The sequence below is a fragment of the Taudactylus pleione genome, unplaced genomic scaffold (assembly GCF_031769625.1).
Source record: "Taudactylus pleione unplaced genomic scaffold, aTauple2 ptg000711l, whole genome shotgun sequence".
NCBI classification, from domain to species: domain Eukaryota; kingdom Metazoa; phylum Chordata; class Amphibia; order Anura; family Myobatrachidae; genus Taudactylus; species Taudactylus pleione.
The window spans coordinates 3,329,724-3,353,414 of NW_028285113.1; the positions used below are offsets into that span (position 1 = coordinate 3,329,724).

The following is a 23,691-nucleotide window of genomic DNA, read 5'->3' on the forward strand; positions in this document are numbered from 1 at the left end:
AGCCGGATAAGTGATTTATATGTGGTTCAGAACAAATACAAGAGAGCAGAAGACATACGATCTAATTAACTTGTGTGGTTTGAGGATATCAGAAACTACTGGTCTCTTGGGATTTTCATGCACAGTTGTATTTAGAGTTTACAGAGAATTATTTTCAAAAAGCATCCTGTGAGTGGCAGTTGCGTGGGCGAAAATGAATGTTAATGAGAGAGGTCAGAGGAGAATGGCCAGACTGTTTCAAGCTGTCATTAATATGCAGAAGCAGGCACGGCGACAGGGGTGCACTAAGGGGTCACATGTACCAGGCCTGGGCTTCCGAGGGGCCCTGCCACAATCTTCTCCAGATCCCCAGTAAAAGAAACTGGCAGCTAAGCTACCTAGCCTACACCACGAATGCTTCACATAACAAGTGAGCAGCAACGCCGCGGGGACAGACAGCAACAGCTGAGACAGCTCCTCCCATGCAGATGTGGATGGCACTGGGGCTGCTTGATGCAGTGCTTTTTTTTTGCTATAAAGTATTCAGGGCCAGGGCAAATCTGGGCCGTCTCTGGTGTATTTTTGGCAGCCCATCACTTACATAGATACCGTAGTGCTACACTGTACTTCCTGGTGGCTGGCTCTCCTCAGGGACCAGCCATCTTACAGCATGGGCAGCCCTATTCCTCTTCCCGCCCGAATATCTGGCATGGCCCCCCACAGGTGCCACTACTGGTAGGTAGTGATGGGGAACCATCACTACCAGTTGTACTCTGTCATGCCACAGATGCAGACACTACAGCTCGGCCGGTGCCTCAACCTCCTGCAGGTTTCCACACAGCATACCAGGCACAGGCTATTGACTGTTGAGGTTGTGAAATACTGTAGAGGTGAGAAATAGTAACACTATCAAGCTTGTCTGCTGTGTTGGGTTATCTTTCTTTTTTGAGATCTGGCAGTCTCCTGTACAATTACAATTGAAGGCATCATGTTGCATTTACTGTACACTATGTAGACAAAAGAGATTGGACACCACCACACAAGTTAAATGCATATCATTGCACACAAGTTCAAAATGGCCACTAATGTGGCAGATTCAAAAAGAACACTTGGTAGGGAGGCCCATACACTTGCAGTTCTATGGAAACAATAACTGTTTTTATTAGGATGACAATGCCACCTGTGATGTCTCCAGGGCGATGCCAGACCGGTATACAGAAAATTCGGTAACCTGGATGGACTGGCCAGCCCAGAGTCTAGATCTTAACTCCATTGAGAACCTCTGGGATGGATTGGAGCAATGGGTGCATTCTAGGCCAACTCGACCTTCATCAGCATCACAGTTGGTCACTGTACTTAATGCTGTTGACCAGGAACTTGTGGGCAGTTTGCCAAGAAGGGTGTTTGCAGTAATCACTGCACGTGGTGGGCCTACAAAGTACTGATGTCAGTAAGATCTCGTTGATCTATTTGCTGTCAGTGTCCAATCACTTTTGTCTCGATAGTGTCATTTGATTTGGGGGCATCATTTGGTGCTTTGATTTTGAGGCACAGTGCAGCATATAATGTGATTCGGGGGCACTTTGTGGAATATGCTGTAATTTAGTGGTGCAGTGCAGCATATAATGTGATTATCAGGAACAGTGTGACATATAATGTGGTTTTGGAGCGCAGTGGACCATATGCTGTAATTTAGGGGCACCGGGTATTCATATGCTGTGATTTGGGGGCATTGTGTGGCATATACTGTGATTTGGGATTACAGTGCATCATATAATGTGATTCTAGGGCACAGTGTGGCATGTAATGTGATTTTGGGGCACTTTGTGCCTTTACTATGATTTATGGCATATTATGTGCATTAGGGCACAGTGCAGGATGGAGGCCCCAAAAATATGTGTGTGCCTGGCCCCAAGATTTCTGTTGTCGGCCCTGTGCAGAAGAGCATCTCTGAATGCACAGCACATCGAACCTTGAATTGGATAGGCTACATCAGCAGAAAACCACACCGGGTTCCACTCCTGTCAGCTAAGAACAGGAAACTGAGGCTACAGTGGTACAGGCTCACCAACACTGGACAGTTGTAGATCGGAAAACATTGCCTGGTCTGACAAATGTTGTTTTCTGTTGCAACATGCAGATGGTATCATCATAATGTGGCAAACCACATGAATCCATGAATCCATCCCGCCTTGTATCAATGGTTCAGACTGATGGATTTGGTGCAATGGCATGTGGAATGTTTTCTTGGCACACATTAGACTACCTGAAGCCACCTGAGCATTGCATAATTGCCATAGACTACCAGAGTATTGTTGCTGGCCATAAACATCACTTTATGGCAACTGTCTACTAATCTTCTAATGGCCACTTCCAGGAGAAAAATGTGCCATGTCACATAGCACACGTCAGCTCAGGCTGGTTCCATGAATGTGACAATGAGTTCCTTGTACTTCTATGGCCTTCACAGTCATTAGACCTTAATCCAACAGAGCATCTTTGGGATGTGGTGGAACTGGAGATTTGGAGTATAAATGTGCTGCTGACCAACCAGTAGCCACTGCGTCATGCCATCTTGTCACCATGGAGCAGAACTCTTAACACTTCCATTTCTAAATAATTCAGTCTAGTCAGAGAGGTGCCGTTACTGCCTTGTGACTTAGAGGTCTAGTTACTAAGCAGTGTTAGGAGACAGAGGGCTTCATTCAGAGCCGGACGCTATTTGCGGTCGCTCGTTCAGAAAAAAGGGGTGGCTATTCAATTGAACCGTTCGCTCTTTGCGGTCTGTTCATGCCTCTAGGTCTGAATGAGCGTACAAAACATGCGGTCGTTTCTTGGAAAACTACGCCCCCTGGCCGCTCGCATCCTACGTCATGTCCGCTATTTATTAGATTAATCGAGCACATCGACCAGCGTATGAACTGCTCGCTATTCTTGTGGTTGGTTTTTCCTACCGCAATCTTGCGAGCAGTCCTGACTATAAAATAACCCAGTGACGTGGTCAATGACGCTGCTGTATTAATTATACACACCCTTAAAACGCCCGTTTTGACCTTTAAGCACGCCTGCGTTCGGATCTCCACTCCCCGTTTTCAAGCACCTTCCCCTATTACCACCCACAGACGCCTCATTCTGTCACTCAAAATAGCAGGCATTCGCTATTTAGCGAACAAACGATTTTCGGCCACACTGACTGGTTCGCGCATGCGTATTACGATCCGTACGCATGCGCAGTTGTGCAAACATCGCTCGGAACGAACGAGCAGCCGCTTATGAGCGTCTCTGAATCAGGCCCAGAGTGAAAAGTGATAAGGTACCAGCCAATCAGCTCCCAACTGTCATCTCACAGGCTTATCACAGGCACCTTATCACTTTTCACTCTGTCTCCTAACACTGCTTAGTAACTAGACCCCTTGGTATTTCAGGGATTTGCTAAGCTGTAACAACTGGAAATCTTTAACTCATAGCAAAGTTCTGTCTAAACTGAATGACTGGAACCTTAAAGTGTCTTTAATTAATCTTATCAAAACTTAATTCTGGAGAGCTGGATTGAGAATCTGATGATCAGAACAATGATGAACATATTTTTCTCTCTTTTTCTAAGTGTCCAATTTTAACATCTCAAGCACAGTACTCTCCATTACTTTACATCAGTGACAAATGACAGCATACATGGTAATGAGGAGTCAAACTATACGCCAGTGTATCATCAGTTGAGGATCTCAAGCACTTGTCAGAAAAAAGCTGAATCCTATTCACAGAGCTATAAAGATGCAACCAGGCTTCTCTATCTCGTTACATTGCAGGTTGCAGGCCTTTGAAAAGGGCAGGTGCAGTTCCATTGGGAGACAATGCTGAAAAGTTTCTAACTTAATAAGTGCAAAAGTCTGACACTCTATTCAAGTCATACCGTTCAACTTCACTCACTCTTACTAAAGATACATAGAAAGCTCTCCTAAAAAATAGTGATTATATATACAGTATACAGTATATATATATATATATATATATATATATATATTGTTCCAAAGGAAGCACTCACCAGTTAGATGTAGCAAAAAGATGATTTATTCCAACAGCAAAAAAGTTAGACTGCATAGCGACGTTTCGGTCAAATCCAGACCTTTTTCAAGCCAACATCACATGTCAACGATAGCAACCATCAAATACATGAACATTGTACAGCCACAGCTCAAAGAACTGTCTTACCTTACTAGTGCAGCACCATAAATACCCGCAGTAATCACACCAATTAGTCTCACCAGCGGCATCCTTCCCCACGTGCAGAGCGCGCGCACCGGAAGTGATCTCACTTCCTCCATGCCGCGCTGTAACCCCAGCAACACTAGCTTGCGTTCCACACTCTGGAACGCACAGCAACTACCATCATACCACCACAGTATCTAGCTTATATATCCAGCGTGCCTCCAATCATCTCAATGCTGTTTCACGGTCCCCACCCCTCACCAGTGGTGGCACCCAGTCAATGAGTCTACATCTAAGAGAGGACATCTGATGGCCTTCTTGTATCCAGTGCTCAGCCACTGGTTTGTCTGAACACCCAGTATTGAGTGCCTGACGTATGGAGCTCCTGTGATTTGCCATCCTCTCCCTAAAGTTCCTCGTGGTAAGACCCACGTAGGCAAGTCCGCATGGACATGTTAATAGATAAATAACAAAGTCGAGCGTGCAGTACAAACGATGTTTAATTGGTATCGCCACCCCACTATGCGGGTGAGGGAAAGTAGTTCCTGATACCATAGATCTACAAGTCATACAATTCGTACATTTAAAGCATCCCACTTTCATACGTGGCAGCCATGTCTCACTCGATTTTGCCGATGCAGTAGCTGATGGTTTCATAAGAAGCTGTTTGAGGTTCGGCCCACGTCTATAAGCCATCATCGGCCGCTGAACGGTATCCCGCTTCAAAACCGGATCTGTTGCCAAAATTGGCCAATTAAGTTTATAGGCTCTAGAGACATCATGAGACCTACTAACAAAACGACTGGTAAAAATCATTCTTTTGTTATATGCTACATCCTCCCTGGGAGGCTGACCCATCATTCTTTGTCTCGCTTTTGTTAGGCATCTATCAATAGTCCTCTTGTCATAACCACGTTGTTTAAACCGTTCGATCATCTCACGGATTTGTTCCTCAGCCAATTCAGAATCAGTATTAATCCGTAACACTCTTAAAAATTGTGAAATCGGGAGGCTCTCTTTTAACATCGGTGGATGTTGGCTGGTTGCATATAATAATGTATTCCTATCTGCCTCTTTACGAAATAAAGTTGTTTGCAGCCTTTGGTCTTTTTTATATATGGAGACATCTAAAAATTCTATTGATGTCTTACTAATCTTGGCGGTAAACCTGATCGGACTGGGCAACTCATTCAAATAATTAACCATGTTCCAAAAATCTCTTTCCGTACCATTCCAGATAAGGAAAACATCGTCGATAAAACGATAATAATGTCTCATTTTTTCACCAAACAAAGGAATGATGTATATACTCTCATAAATATGCATATAAATATTAGCATAAGCCGGTGCAAGGTTCAAACCCATTGCTGTCCCGGACCGCTGTTTATAATATTTACCAGCATATAAAAAGTGGTTTTCTTTTAATACAAGTTCAAGAAGTTCTAGGAGGAATTCAACAGGGGGCCCCACATAGTCACTCATACTGTCAAGTCCCAGCAAGGTACTAATGACAGACGTCAAAATCCCGATGCCTGTCATTAGAGTTATGCCGGGAGCCCGACGCCCGGCATACCGAAAGAAAGTAAGCCGGGCACCGGGCGCGGACAGCCGCGGGGGGAGGGGTAGATTTTAGGGCTCCCAGGGGGACTTAGGATCAGGCAGCCCCCCGAGAGGGTTAGGTTTAGGCTAGGGGAAGGGGGGTTAGGGTTAGGCACCCCCGGGGGGAGGTTAAGATTAGGCAGCCCTCTGGGAGACTTAGGTTTAGGCTGTGGGGAAGGGGGGGTTAGGTTTAGGCACTTAGAGGGGGATTAGGTTTAGGCACTAGGGAGGGAGGTTAGGGTTAGGCACCCCTAAAGGAGGGTTAGGGGGGGTAGGGTTAGTTAATACTTACCTTTGGAGCTGTTGGGATTTTCACTGGAGCCGGTCTTCCGGCGTCGGGATTTGAACCGCAGGACATAGGTCCAGCAGTATATCATATCGATCCCGTCTGTGCACAGGTCACAGAGTGACAGAATAGGATAGCCTACATAGCAGTCTGTGCCAGGGTGCACAGTGACAGAATAGGATAGCCTACAGAGCAGTCTGTGCCAGGGCACACAGTGACATTGGTGTGAGTGGTGGGTGAAGGCGCTGCTGCCCTCAGCCCTCAGCTGCTGGTCACGTGGGCCACTCCCACAACAGGGCCCCTTTGCAAAGCAATACAACTAGAACACCTCAAATTTAAAAATAATTTGGCATTGTAGGCAAAGCCGCGGACAACTGCTAGTATATATATGTTGTATATTTACATATCATATACATTTGCATTTAACTGCATGGCTGGCTGTTGGTGTCTGCTGTAAACACTTTTGTAGATTCACTTGGTCACTATAGTGTAATTTCAAGGTGCATATGTAGAATTAAAAAATTGTAACTCTGCTTTCATTGGATGCAGTCAAAGTTTGACAGTGCCAATGGCAACATTCATAATGTCATAATGTTAACACCACAATGTCGACAGGCAACATTAACATTGTTAAAATGTTGGCAGAATGTCAACATTAGGGTTAGGCTTTGGGAGGTAGGGTTAGGCTGAGGGGAAGGACCGGGTTAGGTTGCATGGAGGGAAGTTAGCGGTTAAGGCTGTGGGGGGGAAGGTTAGAGTTAGGTTGCTGGGAGGGGTTTAGTGATAGGCTGTGGGGGAGGGTTAAGTTGCAGGGAGGATTTTAGTGGTTAGGCTGTAGGGGGAGGGCTAGGGTTAGGCACTAGAGGGAGGGGTAGGGATTAGGGTAACGGATACGGGATAAATACCCAAATGCCACAGAATCCAGAAGTCACAGTCACATGACCACTGGGACCCAGAGGACGCCACTGTAGCCGTCGACAGCAGGTTAGTCACCACTGGGCCACCAGGGATGATATGTCAACATTTTAACATCTCGACATTTCATCACTGACTACATGGTGAATGTCAACATGGTCAACGTCATCATTATGACCATCGACGTGAAATTATGACTATCAACATATCGTACCCTCAGTAGCATTAGAGATCAATTTACTTCGCACACAACACAGGGATGGGCTCTGATAGGAGCCCCTGTCTCTGCATGTATTTAGTGATACTGGCGATCCTTAATTAACCCCAGCAATATATGGTAATAAGAAATTATAATTATTGGGACCAATTTTCAATGATTAATACATATACCCCACAGGATTACAATGGTGTGAGGTGCAGTAGAAATAGCTATAAATAATTATCTGTCTGATATGAATCATCATTAAATCATGAGGTTTTACAAAAGAGTTTCTGGTCTTATTCCTAAAATATGTTTTAAAAGTACTGTAGCTGTATTGTTAATCTGTATGACACTCGTGAAAGAGGTTGAATCACAAATTGTATTACGTCTACTATTAATCTGAAAGACATACCCTATAAAAAAGTACTACATTGGTATTCATCTAGTTTTTTCACTGAAAATTACATTTATTATTATTATTATTATTATTATTATTATTATTATTACTATAATACATTTTTATTTTAGACAAGATTACACTAAATAATGATTACAGTCACATACTGTTGTGTTAGGTATAGAATTTAGGTAAATAATGCTACATTTTTATGATTAAAACTAGTTTGGCTTGGCTCAGAGCATGTTTTTGTTACCAATTGACTCATCACAATGGTTACAGCAGCACTGAGTGTTTCAGGAGCTGAATGTGCTGATCTTATGAAAGGCAGTGAGGATGACATGTCCAGTTATGTGAGGAGTGAGCTACATGTGGCATGATGTGAGGAGGGGAATGGAGGCAGCAGGAAGTCACAGACTCAGAGTTATATTGTATGAAGAGCGTAGTTTCCCAGCAGCACAGAGTATATCACAAGATTATTGATGTGTTAGTGAGGACAGGGTTGCATGTGACAGGGGCAATGCATGATATGAGGAGGGGAATGGAGGCAGCAGGGAGCCACAGACTAATGGTGCGTACACATAGTACGATTAAAATGGACGATATGAATGATGATGATATCAATCATATCGTTATCGTTCATATCGTGCATTTTTCGCACGGGCACGTATGGTCGATATCGATATCGACCATCGCTGGTGCATGCAGGCCAACCTTGTCGATATCAATGAGGTTACTATAGTGGTTGGTGGGTTCATGGTGTGCTGGATGATCGATATCGATCGTCCAGCACACCCATGATTTCGTACAATGATATCATTATCGTTGTCGATCGTCCCGTCTGTATGCACCATAAGCGTTATATATTGTAAAGAGCAGGGTTCCCCAGCAGCACAGGATATATCAGGAGATGAATGATGTGTTAGTGAGGACAAGGCTGCATGTGACAGGGGCAATGCATGATACGAGGAGGGGAATAAAGGCAGCAGGAAGCCACAGACTAAGTGTTATATATTGCAAAGTGCAGGGTTCCCCAGCAGCACAGAGTATATCAGGAGATGAGTGATGTGTTAGTGAGGACAAGGCTGCATGTGACAGGGGCAATGCATGATACGAGGAGGGGAATAAAGACAGCAGGAAGCGACAGACTAAGTGTTATATATTGCAAAGTGCAGGGTTCCCCAGCAGCACAGAGTATATCAGGAGATGAGTGATGTGTTAGTGGGGACAGGGCTGCATGTGACATGGACAGTGTCATGATGTGAGGAGGGAAATGGAGGCAGCAGGAAGTCACAGACTGAGAGTTATATATTATAAGGAGCAGGGTTCTTGGCCGTTATTTTTGTAAATTATTTGTATTCAAAATATTTTGTATTAACATTTTGTTTTAATCTGCTTTTTTCAGACTTTGCAAGCGCTGTTCCTGGACAGCAGACCTCATATGCTGCAATATTAAGACGAAAATCAGGGAGCTCATATATGTCATTATTTAACTCCAAGAACAGACCGAGATATAGTGGTTCCTCATTGGAAACTCTTGATCAACCGATGCAAACCGGGAGAGAAAGAGCAAATCACTACAACCCTCCAACATACCTCTACCACCTTTCAGATGGTTTTCGGCAAGATGACCGTGAGTCTAACCATTTTTATTGTGAGATTTATATATTTTAAATGTATGAAGCTTTGTGTCTTGTGCTGGTTTGCGCCTGGAAACTTTAGAGGTAAAATAGTTCCATATATTAAACTACAGTAATGCTTCTTTGGGCAAATTACAATAAATAAAACGAAGGAGAACAAAATAAAATATATATATTATTGAGCCTGTTCAAAGCAATAATAGCTTGAGGCATACCATTCGACTACCTAGATTTGGTAGGACAGTCCTCATTTGCGGACTAGAAAAGGGGGAGATTCATCTAAAAGTGGAGGTTTATGGGCTATTCATGCAGGGTTTGGATGGGTCTGAGTGGACATTTGTGGGGATTCAGCAGAGAAGGGGGCGGCACTTACTTTTGTACATTACTCTAACTTTTTAAAGTGTTGTGTATTGCAGTATAGATAAAGTAAGTTTCTTTTATACCAGTAGTAATATATGTTTTAGATTGGTAGAACCCAGAATGCAGTGGGTCGCGATCATTGAGGAATATTTACTGACATTCCAAAAGAGATATTAACTGTAACTACTTAAGCTCCGGGCTGTTTTTGAACATTCATCATTAGGATTATGTTATTCTTATTTTGAATGAGTCACATACTGTGTGTGTATATATATATATATATATATATATATATATATATACAGGTTGAGTCTCCCATATCCAAAATGCTCGGGACCAGGGGTATATTGGATATCACATTATTCCGTATTTTAGAATAATTGCATACTATAATGAAATATCTTGGGTATAGGACCCAAAACTAAACACAGAATGCATTTATGTTCTATATACACCTTATACACACAGCCTGCAGGTTATTTTATACAATATTTTTTATAATTTTGAGCATCAAAAAAAGTTTGTGTACATACATGAAATTCATTTATGTTTCATATACACCTAATACACCCAGCCTGAAGGTTATTGTATACTGTATTTTAATGAATTTGTGCTTTAAAACAAGTTTGTGTACATTGAACCATGAGAAAGTGAAGGTTTCACATTCTCAGTCATACTAAAAATATTCCGTAATTCGGAATATTCCGTATTTCGGAATATTTGGATATGGGAGACCTATATATATATATATATATATATATATATATATATATATATATATATATATATATAAAATGCCATTTGGAATGCTTTTACTTATTTGGCAGTACTCACGAGCATTAAACAATTAGAAATCCAGTAAACATTAATCTGTGTGGTGACATGGCTCTCACAGGTCAGCCTTTAGCACATTTTGTAAAGTACAGTACTTTGTAGTGTTTGGGGAATCAAATTGCTAACAGGTCGAGTTATAATCTTATTTGAATAGGGTTCCCTTGTTTCATGGGTGTCACAGGGAAGTCCTCATTTTCCACTAGAAATATTTAACACAGTGGGCCATATGTAATAGGGTGAGAGTTTAGAAAATGTGAAAGTTTAGCAGTAAACTCTCACACTTTTTAAACTCGGCCAATGTAACAGAGTCCGAGAACAGGCAAACTCACATATTTTTAGACTAAATTAATTTAAACTCTCATCCAGATGTCTTCCCATTTTGAAGATAAAACTCAACCAATGTGAGAGTTTTTGCTGCTAAACTCTCGCATTTTGTAAACTTTCACCCTGTTACATTTGGCCCAATATAGTTTATTTTACAATAACTGAGAATTCTCATGCACTCAAAGGGTTGTGTTCATTAAAGGTCGATATTAATCGATTTGGATCAATTTTAATCTAGATCACACATTTCCTAATAGACAGGTTTTTTTAAGTATTAGTACAGTAAATGTGTGATTTAGCCCCAGAAATACAATATCGATGTTTGATCGATTTTCATCTATTTTAATTTGATCAAAATTGATTAAAAAAGACCGTTTCTTGCGGAATGATGACGGGTGTTCCAAAGGACAGGGCCACTCTAGAGCTGTCCTCAAGACAGAAGTGAGAAGAGGTGATCACTGTGCAGGAGACCTCAGTACTTGGTGATATTGGGGTCCATGCAAAGTGGCCAATTCGGAGCAATACGCAATGGGAGTAACTGGCTGATAGTAGGGTGTTCTCATGTACTGTAGGCTAATTCCAGTGAGTGTGTGTTGAGCGTATGTTTGCCGGAAATTGTGGACTTTGTATGGACCTGATTCTGAGTCAGACCCAGGTGGAAACTTAAGAAGGATCTCGGCGATATCTGCATAATGCGCATGCTCCATAGAAAGATATCACAGACTGTGCTTTCACCGGATAAGACGTATGCACATGAATGGACATTGCAAGTGCGGATTCATCCGTCCGCTCCTTGGTGGTAACTGGGCAGCAACCATGCGGACGCCTGGAACTGTCCCATCTCGTGGGAGTGTCATGGGCATGAAAGTCAACACCCATGCTTGATCGTGCAGTACGAATGGATATAGGACACCTGGATCAGGCAGATCTTTTGCTCCTAGCGTGGGGTGGGTTCAAGTCCAAATACTGATGATGACGGCTACAGCTGTGGACACAGTGGGCGTAATGGCCTTCTACATGCAGAAGCACTGATCATTGGTATACATGGACGGATATGTACAGTAGGAGTGTGTGTATGCGGAGATCCTCTGTTCTCAGGTAGATCTATTGCACCAAGGAGAGAAGTGGTGCAAGTGGGCTCTAATAATGGTGACGGCTGTGGAAGTGTATGGGTGGGGGTGGTGTGGTTGTATGGATGCTTACAACTCGTCATATGGGACAAATATCAGCATTTAGCACCATGCATGCAATGCAGGTGTAGTTACCCCTGACTTCAATGCAACTCGGAATTGGCCCTAATTTATGACATAAAGTAGCCTCATTATAAATTCTAAAAGTAACTGAAGGTCATGGTAAGCCAGTGGCTGTGTGATACTGGCGATCATGTATCAATCCTACTAAAGAATGAAAAAGCGGGCAAGTGGAAAAGTCGCTTATACTGTAGCAGCCAATCAACTTCTGCCTATCATTTTATAAAATGTACTTGATAGATGCTAGTTAAAAGTTGATTGGTTGCTAAGGGAAACTTCATGTTACCTTTTCTCACCTTTGTAGAAGGCTTATTACACCTCCCCCCCATTATTCCTTAGACTACGAAAGCTTTCCTACTGACCGCTAAAATCAGGGCCGGCTCCAGGGGACCAACCCGAGAAGAGACTGACATATCCGAGCAGTGATGGATGAATGGGAAGGGATGGGGATTAATCAGTCATAATGGAATGGAAAGGAGCAAATCCGTTCAATTGGAGGTTGCAGAGGAGGCTGTAGACAGGGGCGTGATAAGGACATGAGCAAATATTTTAGCTGTCTCAAGCGTAAAGAAAGGCCAAACACAAGTGATGTTTCTAAGTTGAAAATGGCAAATGAAAGATTTGCAGTTGGAAACCTAAGACGGTCTAGGGAAAACCAGACATACGGGAGCTCTAGCCACAGGATCCATCTATAGCTATCTGCAATTGCAATGCTTTAGTGGAGCTTGGTAAGTGGCATTTTTAATCAGTAATAGAAAAGCACAGAGAATTGCTTGTGTGGAACGTGCACTCAACAGAACAGGGATCTTGTAAAAAGCCAATCTGTCACAGCAATGGCAGAGAGGGTTCATGAAAGCACAGATAAGAAGAAAACTTAAATCACATGAATGCAAATCAGCCTCTTAAATGTGATTACTATTTAAATAAAGAACCCTTCCTAGAGCCCGTATGATGTTGATGTTTACCTGCTAAACATTATTAAAATGCACAGTTAAATTACTTCTTAAGAGCTATAACAAATGTGCACATGCATAATGTGATTAACTGCAAGCTCTGGAATAACAATATGAATATCAATATACAGAGTTACAAGAGCACAATGTCTTATTCCATGTCAAGTTCTTATCAGGTAATATTGTTACCGCTGTTCATTTATTATGGTTGGAGCAAAACAAATTGCTTTGCTTTTTAAGGAATATTAGAGTGATTTCCAAGCAAAAATGTTAGAAGGGTCTAGGATGGGATTGTCCTGGGGGTTTTAGTACAGTAAGTTATCTAACCCAGGGGAAGACTTATCAAACTTTGTTGAAAGAGAAAGTGGAAAGAGTTACAGTACCAACCAATCAGCTCCTAACTGTCCATTTTACAGGTTGTGTTTGAAAAATTTCAGCTAGGAGCTGATTGGTTGGTACTTTATCTCTCTCCACTTTTTCGCTCTGTAAGCTTTGATAAATCTCCCCCTAAAGCCTTTAACACCATACATATGGCACAAGTAGGAACTTTAAGGTCTGAAGGCTAGAGGGATTTAATTCAAATTCAGCTAGTTACTATCATATACTGTATGTACACATACTGGTGTCCTCCTCCAGAACGAATGGGAGGCCCGCAAATATCCATTGGCGCTCCTGGCAGCCTGGAAAAAATGGGCAAGTCTCCCGGCCAGCTGTCACCTGCCTGCATATCCTTGGACCCCCCCAGCACCCCTACACACACACCCGCAGCAGTGGGTGGGGGGGGTTGTGTTGAGATTCGCGCTGTCACATTATCGTGGTCCCACCCACTACTGATGGGGAGGAGCCACAATGATGTGATTGCGTGGTCACACACAACTGCTCCGCCCCTAATGCTGGGTAATGTCCCTGGCCACACTCCCCATATGTAGTGTCATGCCTCCCCACTGTGGCGACCTGCCAGAATGCTGGCAAGTATGTATTTACTTACTGAGTGATGGTGAAGCATACTGTATATCAAATTGCCAACATTTTAGTGTCATGTATTATACTATATATCCCCTGCACTATATAGGTAACTTTAAATATACTATACTGTAAGTATTGAAAAATGTAGTTAAATAATCCTATACAGTAGGCATGCCATATTAGTATAACCTCTTTCTTTTCATAGAGATTCCACAACCAAAATATAAACAAAAATAAAAAGTGCCATCAGCAAACCAGTAGTTTTCCAATCTTATCATATATGCACAGCACAAGCCGGCATGTAGTAATTGTATACGGTCACATCTTACTGACCCCGCCCACTCAAATACAGTATAGTTTATCTATCAGTGCAGCTTACTTTATGCTCCATGTGACTAGTACAGTATAGGCTTGTACCATTTGCCTAAAGCTGGTCACACATCTAAAGATTATCTGTCCAACCAGCCAACTAGTTGATTGGTTGGAATGAAAATCTGGTAAGGTATGACAGCAAATGACAATCAGCAATTTGCTCCCAAACGCTGGAAAATGGACAAAAACTGTTGTTTGAACAAATTGTTTAGATAAAAAATTTAACAAACTTGTCTGACGACCATTTTCATCTGTTTTCCGGCATTTAGTAGCAAATTGCTGATCATCAGTTACTCCCATACGTTGCCAGATTTTCATTCCAACCAATCAACTAGTTGGCTGGTTGGACAGATTATCTTTAGATGTAGGGCCAGCTTTACACTTGCTATATAAGTATGCAGAGGTGGGGTGCTCAATGCATTTCATACTGCATCTCTTTATTAAAGATCTTAAAATGTGCTTTAATTGGAAGCTCACATCCCACCTCCGCTGGATAGCGGCCCATGCAGTGATACTTGCATCATGTGAAATTGTGACTCATTACAGATCTCAATATACAATTGTACTCAATGGATTATTAAGTCAAAACTACTCTTGACATTTCTCACCTTACTTGAAACATTTTAACAATCTTCCCCATGTGGAAAATAATACCAGTGCTGTCTTCATTCTTACATACCTATGTTCTTCCTTTTTCATTTTTATGTCTACATTTTGTCACAAATCGGTTCATTGTAGGCTTCAATAAACTCAGACCTTGCCTTTAAATCGGATAAATCAGTCCCTGCTAGTTACATAAATTAGGTATGTCATCCAATAGGTGATCTTAGATAGGAAGATGTATTGTGCAGAGATTTATAAATCGGTGGGGGCACTAGATTCCTTTTAGGTAAGACCAGATCTCTCCTTTGTAAGCCCTGGACAGCTGATCAGGCCAGCCAATGACATCTTCTCACTCTAGCAGACAGGCTTTTAAACTTTCTCAGCTGGCAGTTCTTGTCAGATCTTTGTCTCACCGTCCTGGGTGCTTCACACTCCTATGTGTTGTGCTCTAGCACAGAGGTTCCCAAACTCATTCCTCAAGGCGCCCTAACGGTCCAGGTTTTAAGGATAACCATGCTTGGGCACAGGTGACTTAATGAGTACATCATCCTTTTGATTTAACCATCTATGCTAAACCATTGATATCCTTAAAACCTGGACTGTTACGGTGCATTGAGCGCAGAGTTAGGGAACCTCTGCTCTAGTATCTGAATGTCACCCTGTGTGGTGCTCCTGAGTCTTAATATAATACCTGTGTGTTGTGTTCCAGCATTCCTACAGTGCTTCTGTATATAACACTCAAGCATTCTTACTTGCACCATGCTGTGCTCCGGAATCCCCTGTCTGTTATGCTCCAGTATTCCTATAGTGCCCTTGTGTATAGCCAGTGCCGGACTCGGGCATGAAGAGCCCACCGGGGCCCATGCGTAAGGGGTGTGGTCATCCAACAGACGGGGTGTGGCCAGCCATCACAGATAATTGGCTAACCATTAGTCAAATCTTGGTGTAGTTTCTATAGAAGGGAACCAAGGCCCTCATTCAGAGCCGGACGCTGTGAGCAGAGCGCACGCTCCTCCATAATTATGGAGCGTCCTCCTGGACGCTCGTATAGCTGTGGGTCACCACCCACAGCACATACGAGCGTGCAGGTTGATGGCCGCGATGGTCTTGACCATCGCGACCATCGCCAGTGCGAGCCGGAGCCTGCGGTTGAGTTTCTCAACCGAAAGGCCCGGAGTGATTTTGGCTCTATCAGAGCCAAAATCACTCCCACTGACATCACTAGTGATGTCAGTGGGCCGGCTTCTGACGGTAGGCGTTCCCTTGGGAACGCCCCCGTCTGGGAGGCACGACCCCGGCACGCCCACCAAAGGGGGCGTGCTGTCAATCAACATCGACAGCACGCCCCCTTTGATCAGACACAACGAGCGAAGGAAAGTCCGTCGCTCGTTGCGTCTGGCGCATGCGCAGTGCACATCATCGACCCACTTGCGAGCGGACAGCCGCTCGCGAGTGGGTCTGAATCAGGCCCCAAGTCCCATGCTGATCAGTGGATCTGCTCCATCAGGTAACTAGCCGTCTAATAGAGTAACAATCTATAATTAGAGGTCTCGAATCTGACATCCAGAGGAGGGGGTGGGCCCACAGGCAGTGGTGCCCACCGGGCATTTCCCTTCTACCCCTGTGGGCCAGTCCAACCCTGTGTACAGCACCCCAGAATTCTTACTTGCACAAGCCCATGTTGTGCTCCAGTCTCCTAAACAAACACCTGTGTGTTCTGCTTCAGCAAGGCTGCAGTGCAGCTACATATAGCACTTTGTTAAATACCAATGTCTAGTGATTCAGAATCCTGTGCTGCTTTCCTCAGTCAATCCAGCTGTCATTTAGTACCTCCTACCTCTCTGGTACATCTTTTCCATTTTCCCTAAAGTTGTGTCTGGTGCTCGCCCGGGGAGCTGCGAACTGCTGAGTCTCTGTTCTGTAGTCTGAGCCTGCTTGTGGGCATCCCTGGCAAAGCCCAGTTCATCCTAAGACTCCACGCCTCTAGGAAAACAGTGTCAAACCAGGACTGACCAAATGAATCCCCCACATTCTGGTGCCATTATGACCGGTATTTAGCTAAAATAAAAATAGAATACTGTGGCCACAAAATATCATGTTGACAAATAAACTTTGATCATCAAGAATGATTTTGATGTATACTGTACATGTAAATTTTGTAATGCATATATGTATATTGTTATTGAAAAGCTGTCTGATACAGTGTGTACAGTACATTGCTATGTGATGTTTGTTCGTATGGTGCTATGGAACCCTCATGGCACCATATAAAACAAATATAATAATAATTAAGTGTGAGTCTGGTGGAATTGTGTGTATATAAATGTATAACAACTACAACTTCTCTTTTGTTGCACAAATAAACATACATTCATACAGGACAGTTTTTTTGGGCTGGTTTTATATAATCTTATGTTGTATTTTGCGAGGTTAACATTTTACAAGTCCAACTTTTGAACTTCATAAAAAAAAAGCTCTGGCACTCATTACTACGCTGTCAGATTTCAGGCCAGAGATCAGACACTTCAAGATGGGAATCAGACTGTTCATTCCAAAACATGACAGACATGCTCATTATCCATAATCAAACTGTATGTGATGGACTAAATTAAAATTATCTGGAATGTCTGGATGGATAATAGGTAGCAGTTATTATTACTGGTATGTAAGGGAAATGTAAGAGCAGAAGCATCCCACGGGGCAGGACAAACCCGGGGTACCTGGAAACGTGGAGCAGGTACAGGCAAAGTCTGCACATTTTATTGCAGTGATCAAGTTATAAGAAGTTAATGTTAAGTAAACTAGAAATGAAACTCTTAGATTGACGTGTTCACTGTTGTTGCATTTTAATCAGATGCGGTGTGGCTCCGTAAATGAAGAATTCTTATCGCCGCAAATTACCCCAATAAAGAGTTGTACTGCCTAACTGTATCCATTTGCATCACTGGAACATGGGCTCAAATAAGAGATGCTGTGCCGCTGCCAAAAAGGGGGCATGGCCACACGTAAGTAACATGGTCACGCAGGAAGGGGCGTGGTCACGCGGCCCTTACCCCGTGCCTATTACTTGAGGGGGAAGAGGGGCGTGCAGAAGGTCCCTGTGTGGAGTGCTGGCCGGCTCTCTCAGTGAAAGGAGCCGAGTGCTGCACCCTGCTCCTGTCAGTGAGGGGGAGTCTGCATGAGGGGGGGGGAGATCTCACAAATATCTGTAAACTGTGCATGTTCCATACCACGCATACACACATGAACTGAGAGTGGGCCTGATTCAGAGATGAAAGCAATGGCGATTCCTTACGCAGATCAATGCCTCATGAGGGCGTGCAGCGAATCACGAGAGTGTGGCCTCATGGCAAGTCCCTACCTCTCAGTGCGCGGGCCGGGCACTGGGAGGTGGAGCATCAGGGCCAGGCTCTCGGGCCTAACCGGCCCATCAGGCCCTTGTGCTAGATGCCCAGTCCACCCCTGGCGGGTGGCGCGGCCTTCCGCACACAGATTGACAGATAATTGGCATAGATAGGAGGTTACTGCAAAGGGGCAAGCATGCTGCCGTGGCCCAATGGGGAAAATGGCCACGGACACATGCGTTTCAGAAACAGGCCCCATATCTCTATTGAATGAAAATTAGCAGTGAAAGAGATCTGATTTCCATATGCAAGATGTTTTTTTGAGGGTCACCAATACAAAAACAGCTGCATTGTACGCAATGTTCAGGATAGTATCCCCTTGATATATGTGTTTTTCATTGTGTGTGTTTAATTCTACTTTATATTCTGTTGACCAATGTTCCAGTTGTGCACATGATATTAATTTTCCCATCACTATTTTTGAAGAGTATTGCCTTGCTTTGCTCTTGTTAAGCAGGTTATTGCTGGAGTTATGCCTGGGAGCCATGTTTAGATGTACAGAACTTGTAACATGTCAGCTCGATATCAATTTCTATAGCTCAGCGTAGGGGAAATGTATGAAAGTAGGCGCTGTTGTAACCTAAACACTACAACCTACATCATACGAGTGGAACCTGTTACAGTATACAGTATGTGTAAGTGTAGATAAATTGAAACGCTTGGGAATTAAGCGAGGTGTACTTGACATTTCACATTTTGAGTTATAAATAATGTGTTTGAAGTCAACAGGGCTTTTAATTGCATGATTCTGTAACAAACTGACTTAGGGGTCTGTTTACTAAGCAGTGTTAGGAGACAGAGTGAAAAGTGATAAGAAAGTGATAAGGTGCCAGCCAATCAGCTCCCAACTGTCATCTCACAGGCTGTGTTTGAAAAATGACAGTTGGGAGCTGATTGGCTGGCACCTTATCACTTTCTAATCACTTTTCACTCTGTCTCCTAACACTGCTTAGTAAATAGACCCCTATATGTAAAATAAGGGTTAATTTTGCTTGGCAGTTGGGGCTCGATTCAGACCCACTCGCTAGATGCGTTCGCACGCTAGATGCGGATGCAAATTTCGGCAAGGCAAGCGATCGCATGGCAAAGCATTAGCACGCCCACTATGTCTTAGCGTGCGATCGCATTGTGTATGCAGACGCCCACCAGCCAGTCTTAAGACTCCCACTTGCGCACGTCATCTCCAGGAAGTGTATGCAACCATCGGGAACTTCAAGTACCATTGGATGTGAACGCAACACTTGTGGTTGACCATACCCTCTCACAAGCACTGCGAGCGCTTCAGTGTGAAATACAACCAGGTGACGTGTATTATGATGCTGCCTCATTATACACGCCTATGAAACCTCCACTCCCCCGTTTCTAGCAGCCAGCCCCTAGCACCACCCACAAATGGCTTCTCCTGTCACTCAGTCACCCGGGTAGTCTATGCGCAGCGAGCGTACGCTTCCCAATCACTCACACTGGTTCGCGCACTGCAAAGCATATGCATGCACAGATTGCAAAAATCGGCTGTCTGCGTTCGAACCCGATGGTTTGCATACGCGCATGCGCACGCTTTGTTCTGTGTGAACTACTCTTTGCCCAAAACTACTCTTTGCCCAGCAAAGTGTGAAATATAACCAGGTGACATGTACAATGACGCTGATATGCTAATTATGCACGCCCAAAGAACGCCGTTTGGACACTCCGACATGCCTGCATTCGCACATCCACTCCCCCATTTTCCCAGGGCTTCTCCAGTTACCACCCTTCTGCGCTTCCCCATCGCACAGACTGGTTCGCACATGTGTATTTTGCCGCATGCGCAATCACCCATAGCGAGCAAACGCGGCTTAGCGTCCGGGACTGAATCAGCCCCTTAGTACAGCATCCAAGTACCAGTTAATTTATTTATTACCAGTTATTTATATAGCACACACATATTCAGCAGCGCTGTACAGAGAGTTTCTTACCAATCATATTTGTCCCTGCCCCAGTGGAGCTTACAATCTATGGCCCTGATTCAGACCCACTCGCGAGCGGCTGTCCGCTCGCAAGTGGGTCGATGTTCTGCACTGAGCATGCGCACGACGGAGGGAGCTCCGTCGTGCGCATGCGCCAGACGCGACGAGCGAAGGAAAGTCCTTCGCTCGTTGTGTCTGATCAAAGGGGGCGTGCTGTCGATGTTGATTGACAGCACGCCCCCTTTGGTAGGCGTGCCGGGGGCGTGCCTACCTGACGGGGGCGTTCCCACGGGAACGCCTCCCGTCAGAAGCCGGCCCACTGACATCACTAGTGATGTCAGTGGGAGTGATTTTAGCTCTGATAGAGCCAAAATCACTCCGGAGCTTGCGGTTGAAAACCTCAACCGCAGGCTCCGGCTCGCAGTTTCGATGGTCGCGATGGTCAAGACCATCGCGGCCATCAAACTGCACGCTTGTATAGGCTGTGGGTGGTGACCCACAGCTATACGAGTGTCCAGGAGGACGCTCCATTTTTATGGAGGGCGGCCCTCATTCAGAGCGTGCGCTCTGCTCAGAGCGTGCGCTCTGCTCAGAGCGTACGGCTCTGAATGAGGGCCTGTATTCCCTATCACATGCGCACACACATACACACTATGGTCAATTATTGTGGGGAGCCAATTACCCCACCTGGAAACCGGAGCACCTGGAGGAAACCCACGCAAGCACAGAATATACAAACTCCACACAGTTAGGGCCGTGTTGGGAACCGAACCCATGACCTCAGTGCTGTGAGACAGTAACGCTAACCATTACACCGACTGTGTTGCCCAGTTCATAATACATATCTCCTGTGCCAGTTCTATGTCTGAAGCTACATTGTGCATACTTAGGACCTCATTCAGAGTCTCTCGCTAGCGTTGTGCATTCGCAAGCGGCCCGATGGTTTGCGTACATGCATGCGCACGCTTCGTTCTGTGTGTGTGTGAACTACTCTGTGCGATCGCAGGCCGCTCGCCCAGCAAAGACAGCCCAGTGAAATGAGTGACAGGAGAGGCCGTTTGTGGGTGGTAACAGGGGCAGGACACTAATAACGGGGGAGTAGAGGTGCGAAAGCAGGCGTGCCTGAGTGTTTCAACGCCGTTTTAGAGGCGTGCATAATTAACAGGCAGCGTCATAACACGTCACATGCCTGTTTTTTACACTGGAGTCCTCGCAGTGTTTGCGGTAGGGTAAGGCGACCACAAGCGCTGCGATCGCTTCCGACTGTCCTCGATGTACCAGTGTTTTAATACACTTCCTGGAGATGATGTGTACTGGTGGGCGGCTCTGCCTGTGTGATTGGGCGTATGCTGGCCGCTCACTAAGACATGGTGGGCATGCTTATGCCTTGGCAAGCGATCAAGAGCGAGCAAGAGAGCCCTGCCAGGCCCAGGTGATGAGGGGGCGTGGCCATGCCCCCTTGAGCAAAAAACAAAACACACTTTTGCAGCGCGCTAGGGAGGGGGGCGCTGTGAGCCCCTCAGCCCGGTGCAAAGCCAGGGGGGTGCGATCAGTGTGATCTCTCCCTTTCACAGGCATAGGAGTTGCTTTGGCTGCTGCTCAGCAGCCATGAACAGTCTCCCGCTGCAGCTCAGCAACTCAACACACGCTGTGTGCTGGGCTGCTGTTAGGGAGGGTGAAGGGAGGGGGGTGCGGCACCAGACCCAGGCCCCCACCAGGCCCCACTGGAAGCCCGGGCCCAGGTAAATAGTACCTGCTACCCCCCCTCTCTGCGCTCCTGAGCAGGGGAGACGCTACAGACAGCACTGCTGCAACGATGCTGGCTGCAGGGCACCATTACAGGCACCCTATATATAAAGAAAAAGGAGGTTGAGTATAAGCGCTCCCCTAAAGGCTTGATGTTAAAGAGATGCTGCTGCCAAAAAATGAAGGATGTGCAATTACTTCAAACAAATGTAATAGAAGGAAAACATTGGCTGCGCTTCTCATTACCAAATAAGAATTTTTTATTACATATAAATTGTCATAGATTATTAAAACTTATGAGCATTATAACTCTTCAGAAATATAGAAACAATTGTGCACATGAATATTATACAATTCCAGGTATTTACAGTCAATATAAAATTATAAAAAGTGCGTATAAAAAATATGTATTCCCTATTTATCTAAAATGTTATAAATGAATTGATGAAAAAAAGTTCCATAAATTGAAGTAGATAGTTCTTGTCTATTTGAAAAGACCTTGCAAAGCAGCTGGGCTACATGCGATATAAGTACACAGCAGTATGAGAATTTGAGTTTTTATGCCGGCATATATATTATGAAAAAAGTGTCTATATAAGTAGGAGTGAGCTCACCCGTTTGAAGTATAGAGTCACAGCGTCTATAGGGTATCCTGGTGACTATCCCAAACAGGTACACAAAAAAAATAGTATGTACACCCGTGTACCTGTGTAGTGAGACGGTTGGGCTCTCCTAGGATGTGCCTCCAATAGATTGAAGCTATCAACACACCTATTGACCCGGTGTGTTCATCTTCAGGGCATCCAACCAAGGGATCCTGCTAAAGCCTATACAGTGAATTAACGGACCCCCTGTGCCGACCGCACATCCTAGGAGAGCCCAACCGTCTCACTACACAGGTACACGGGTGTACATACTATTTTTTTTGTGTACCTGTTTGGGTTAGTCACCAGGATACCCTATAGACGCTGTGACTCTATACTTCAAACGGGTGAGCTCACTCCTACTTTTATATACACTTTTTTCATAATATATATGCCGGCATAAAAACTCAAATTCTCATACTGCTGTGTACTTATATCACATGTAGCCCAGCTGCTTTGCAAGGTCTTTTCAAATAGACAAGAACTATCTACTTCAATTGTGTCATTATATATAATTTATGGAACTTTATTTCATCAATTCATTTATAACATTTTAGATAAATAGGGAATACATATTTTTTATATGCACTTTTTATAATTTTATATTGACTGTAAATACCTGGAATTGTATAATATTCATGTGCACAATTGTTTCTATATTTCTGAAGAGTTATAATGCTCATAAGTTTTAATAATCTATGACAATTTATATGTAATAAAAAATTCTTATTTGTTAATGAGAAGCGCAGCCAATCTTTTCCTTCTATTACAGGCACCCGGCGGTCAGAAGCAGGAGCCGTGGGCTGGCGACGGTGCCGCCTGCAAAGCCCTGCACTCTGGCCGCACACCGCTAGTTACGGCCCTGTAACAAGATAATGTGGAAGACATAGTTAAGGTCTTGCTACTGGCTACTGTGGCTCAGCAGGAAGCCACCAGGGCTCAGCAGGAAGCCACCAGGGCTCAGCAGGAAGCCACCAGGGCTCAGCAATTGGCCGTTGAGAAGACCCAGGGGCATCAGCAATTGATTATAGATGAACTCTGCAGGCAACATCACCACAACCGTGA

At 44.3% G+C, this 23,691-nt stretch overlaps 1 protein-coding gene across 1 annotated transcript in view; it reads left to right on the forward strand.

Moving 5' to 3' along the window:
• Positions 1–23,691, forward strand: part of CNTN5 (contactin 5) — a 569,036-nt gene that overhangs the window by 38,193 nt on the left and 507,152 nt on the right. Inside the window, exon 2 of the mRNA XM_088456711.1 lies at positions 8,990–9,217. Within this exon, the coding sequence (XP_088312837.1) occupies positions 8,990–9,217 (228 nt within the window). The remainder of the gene's footprint in view (positions 1–8,989; positions 9,218–23,691) is intronic.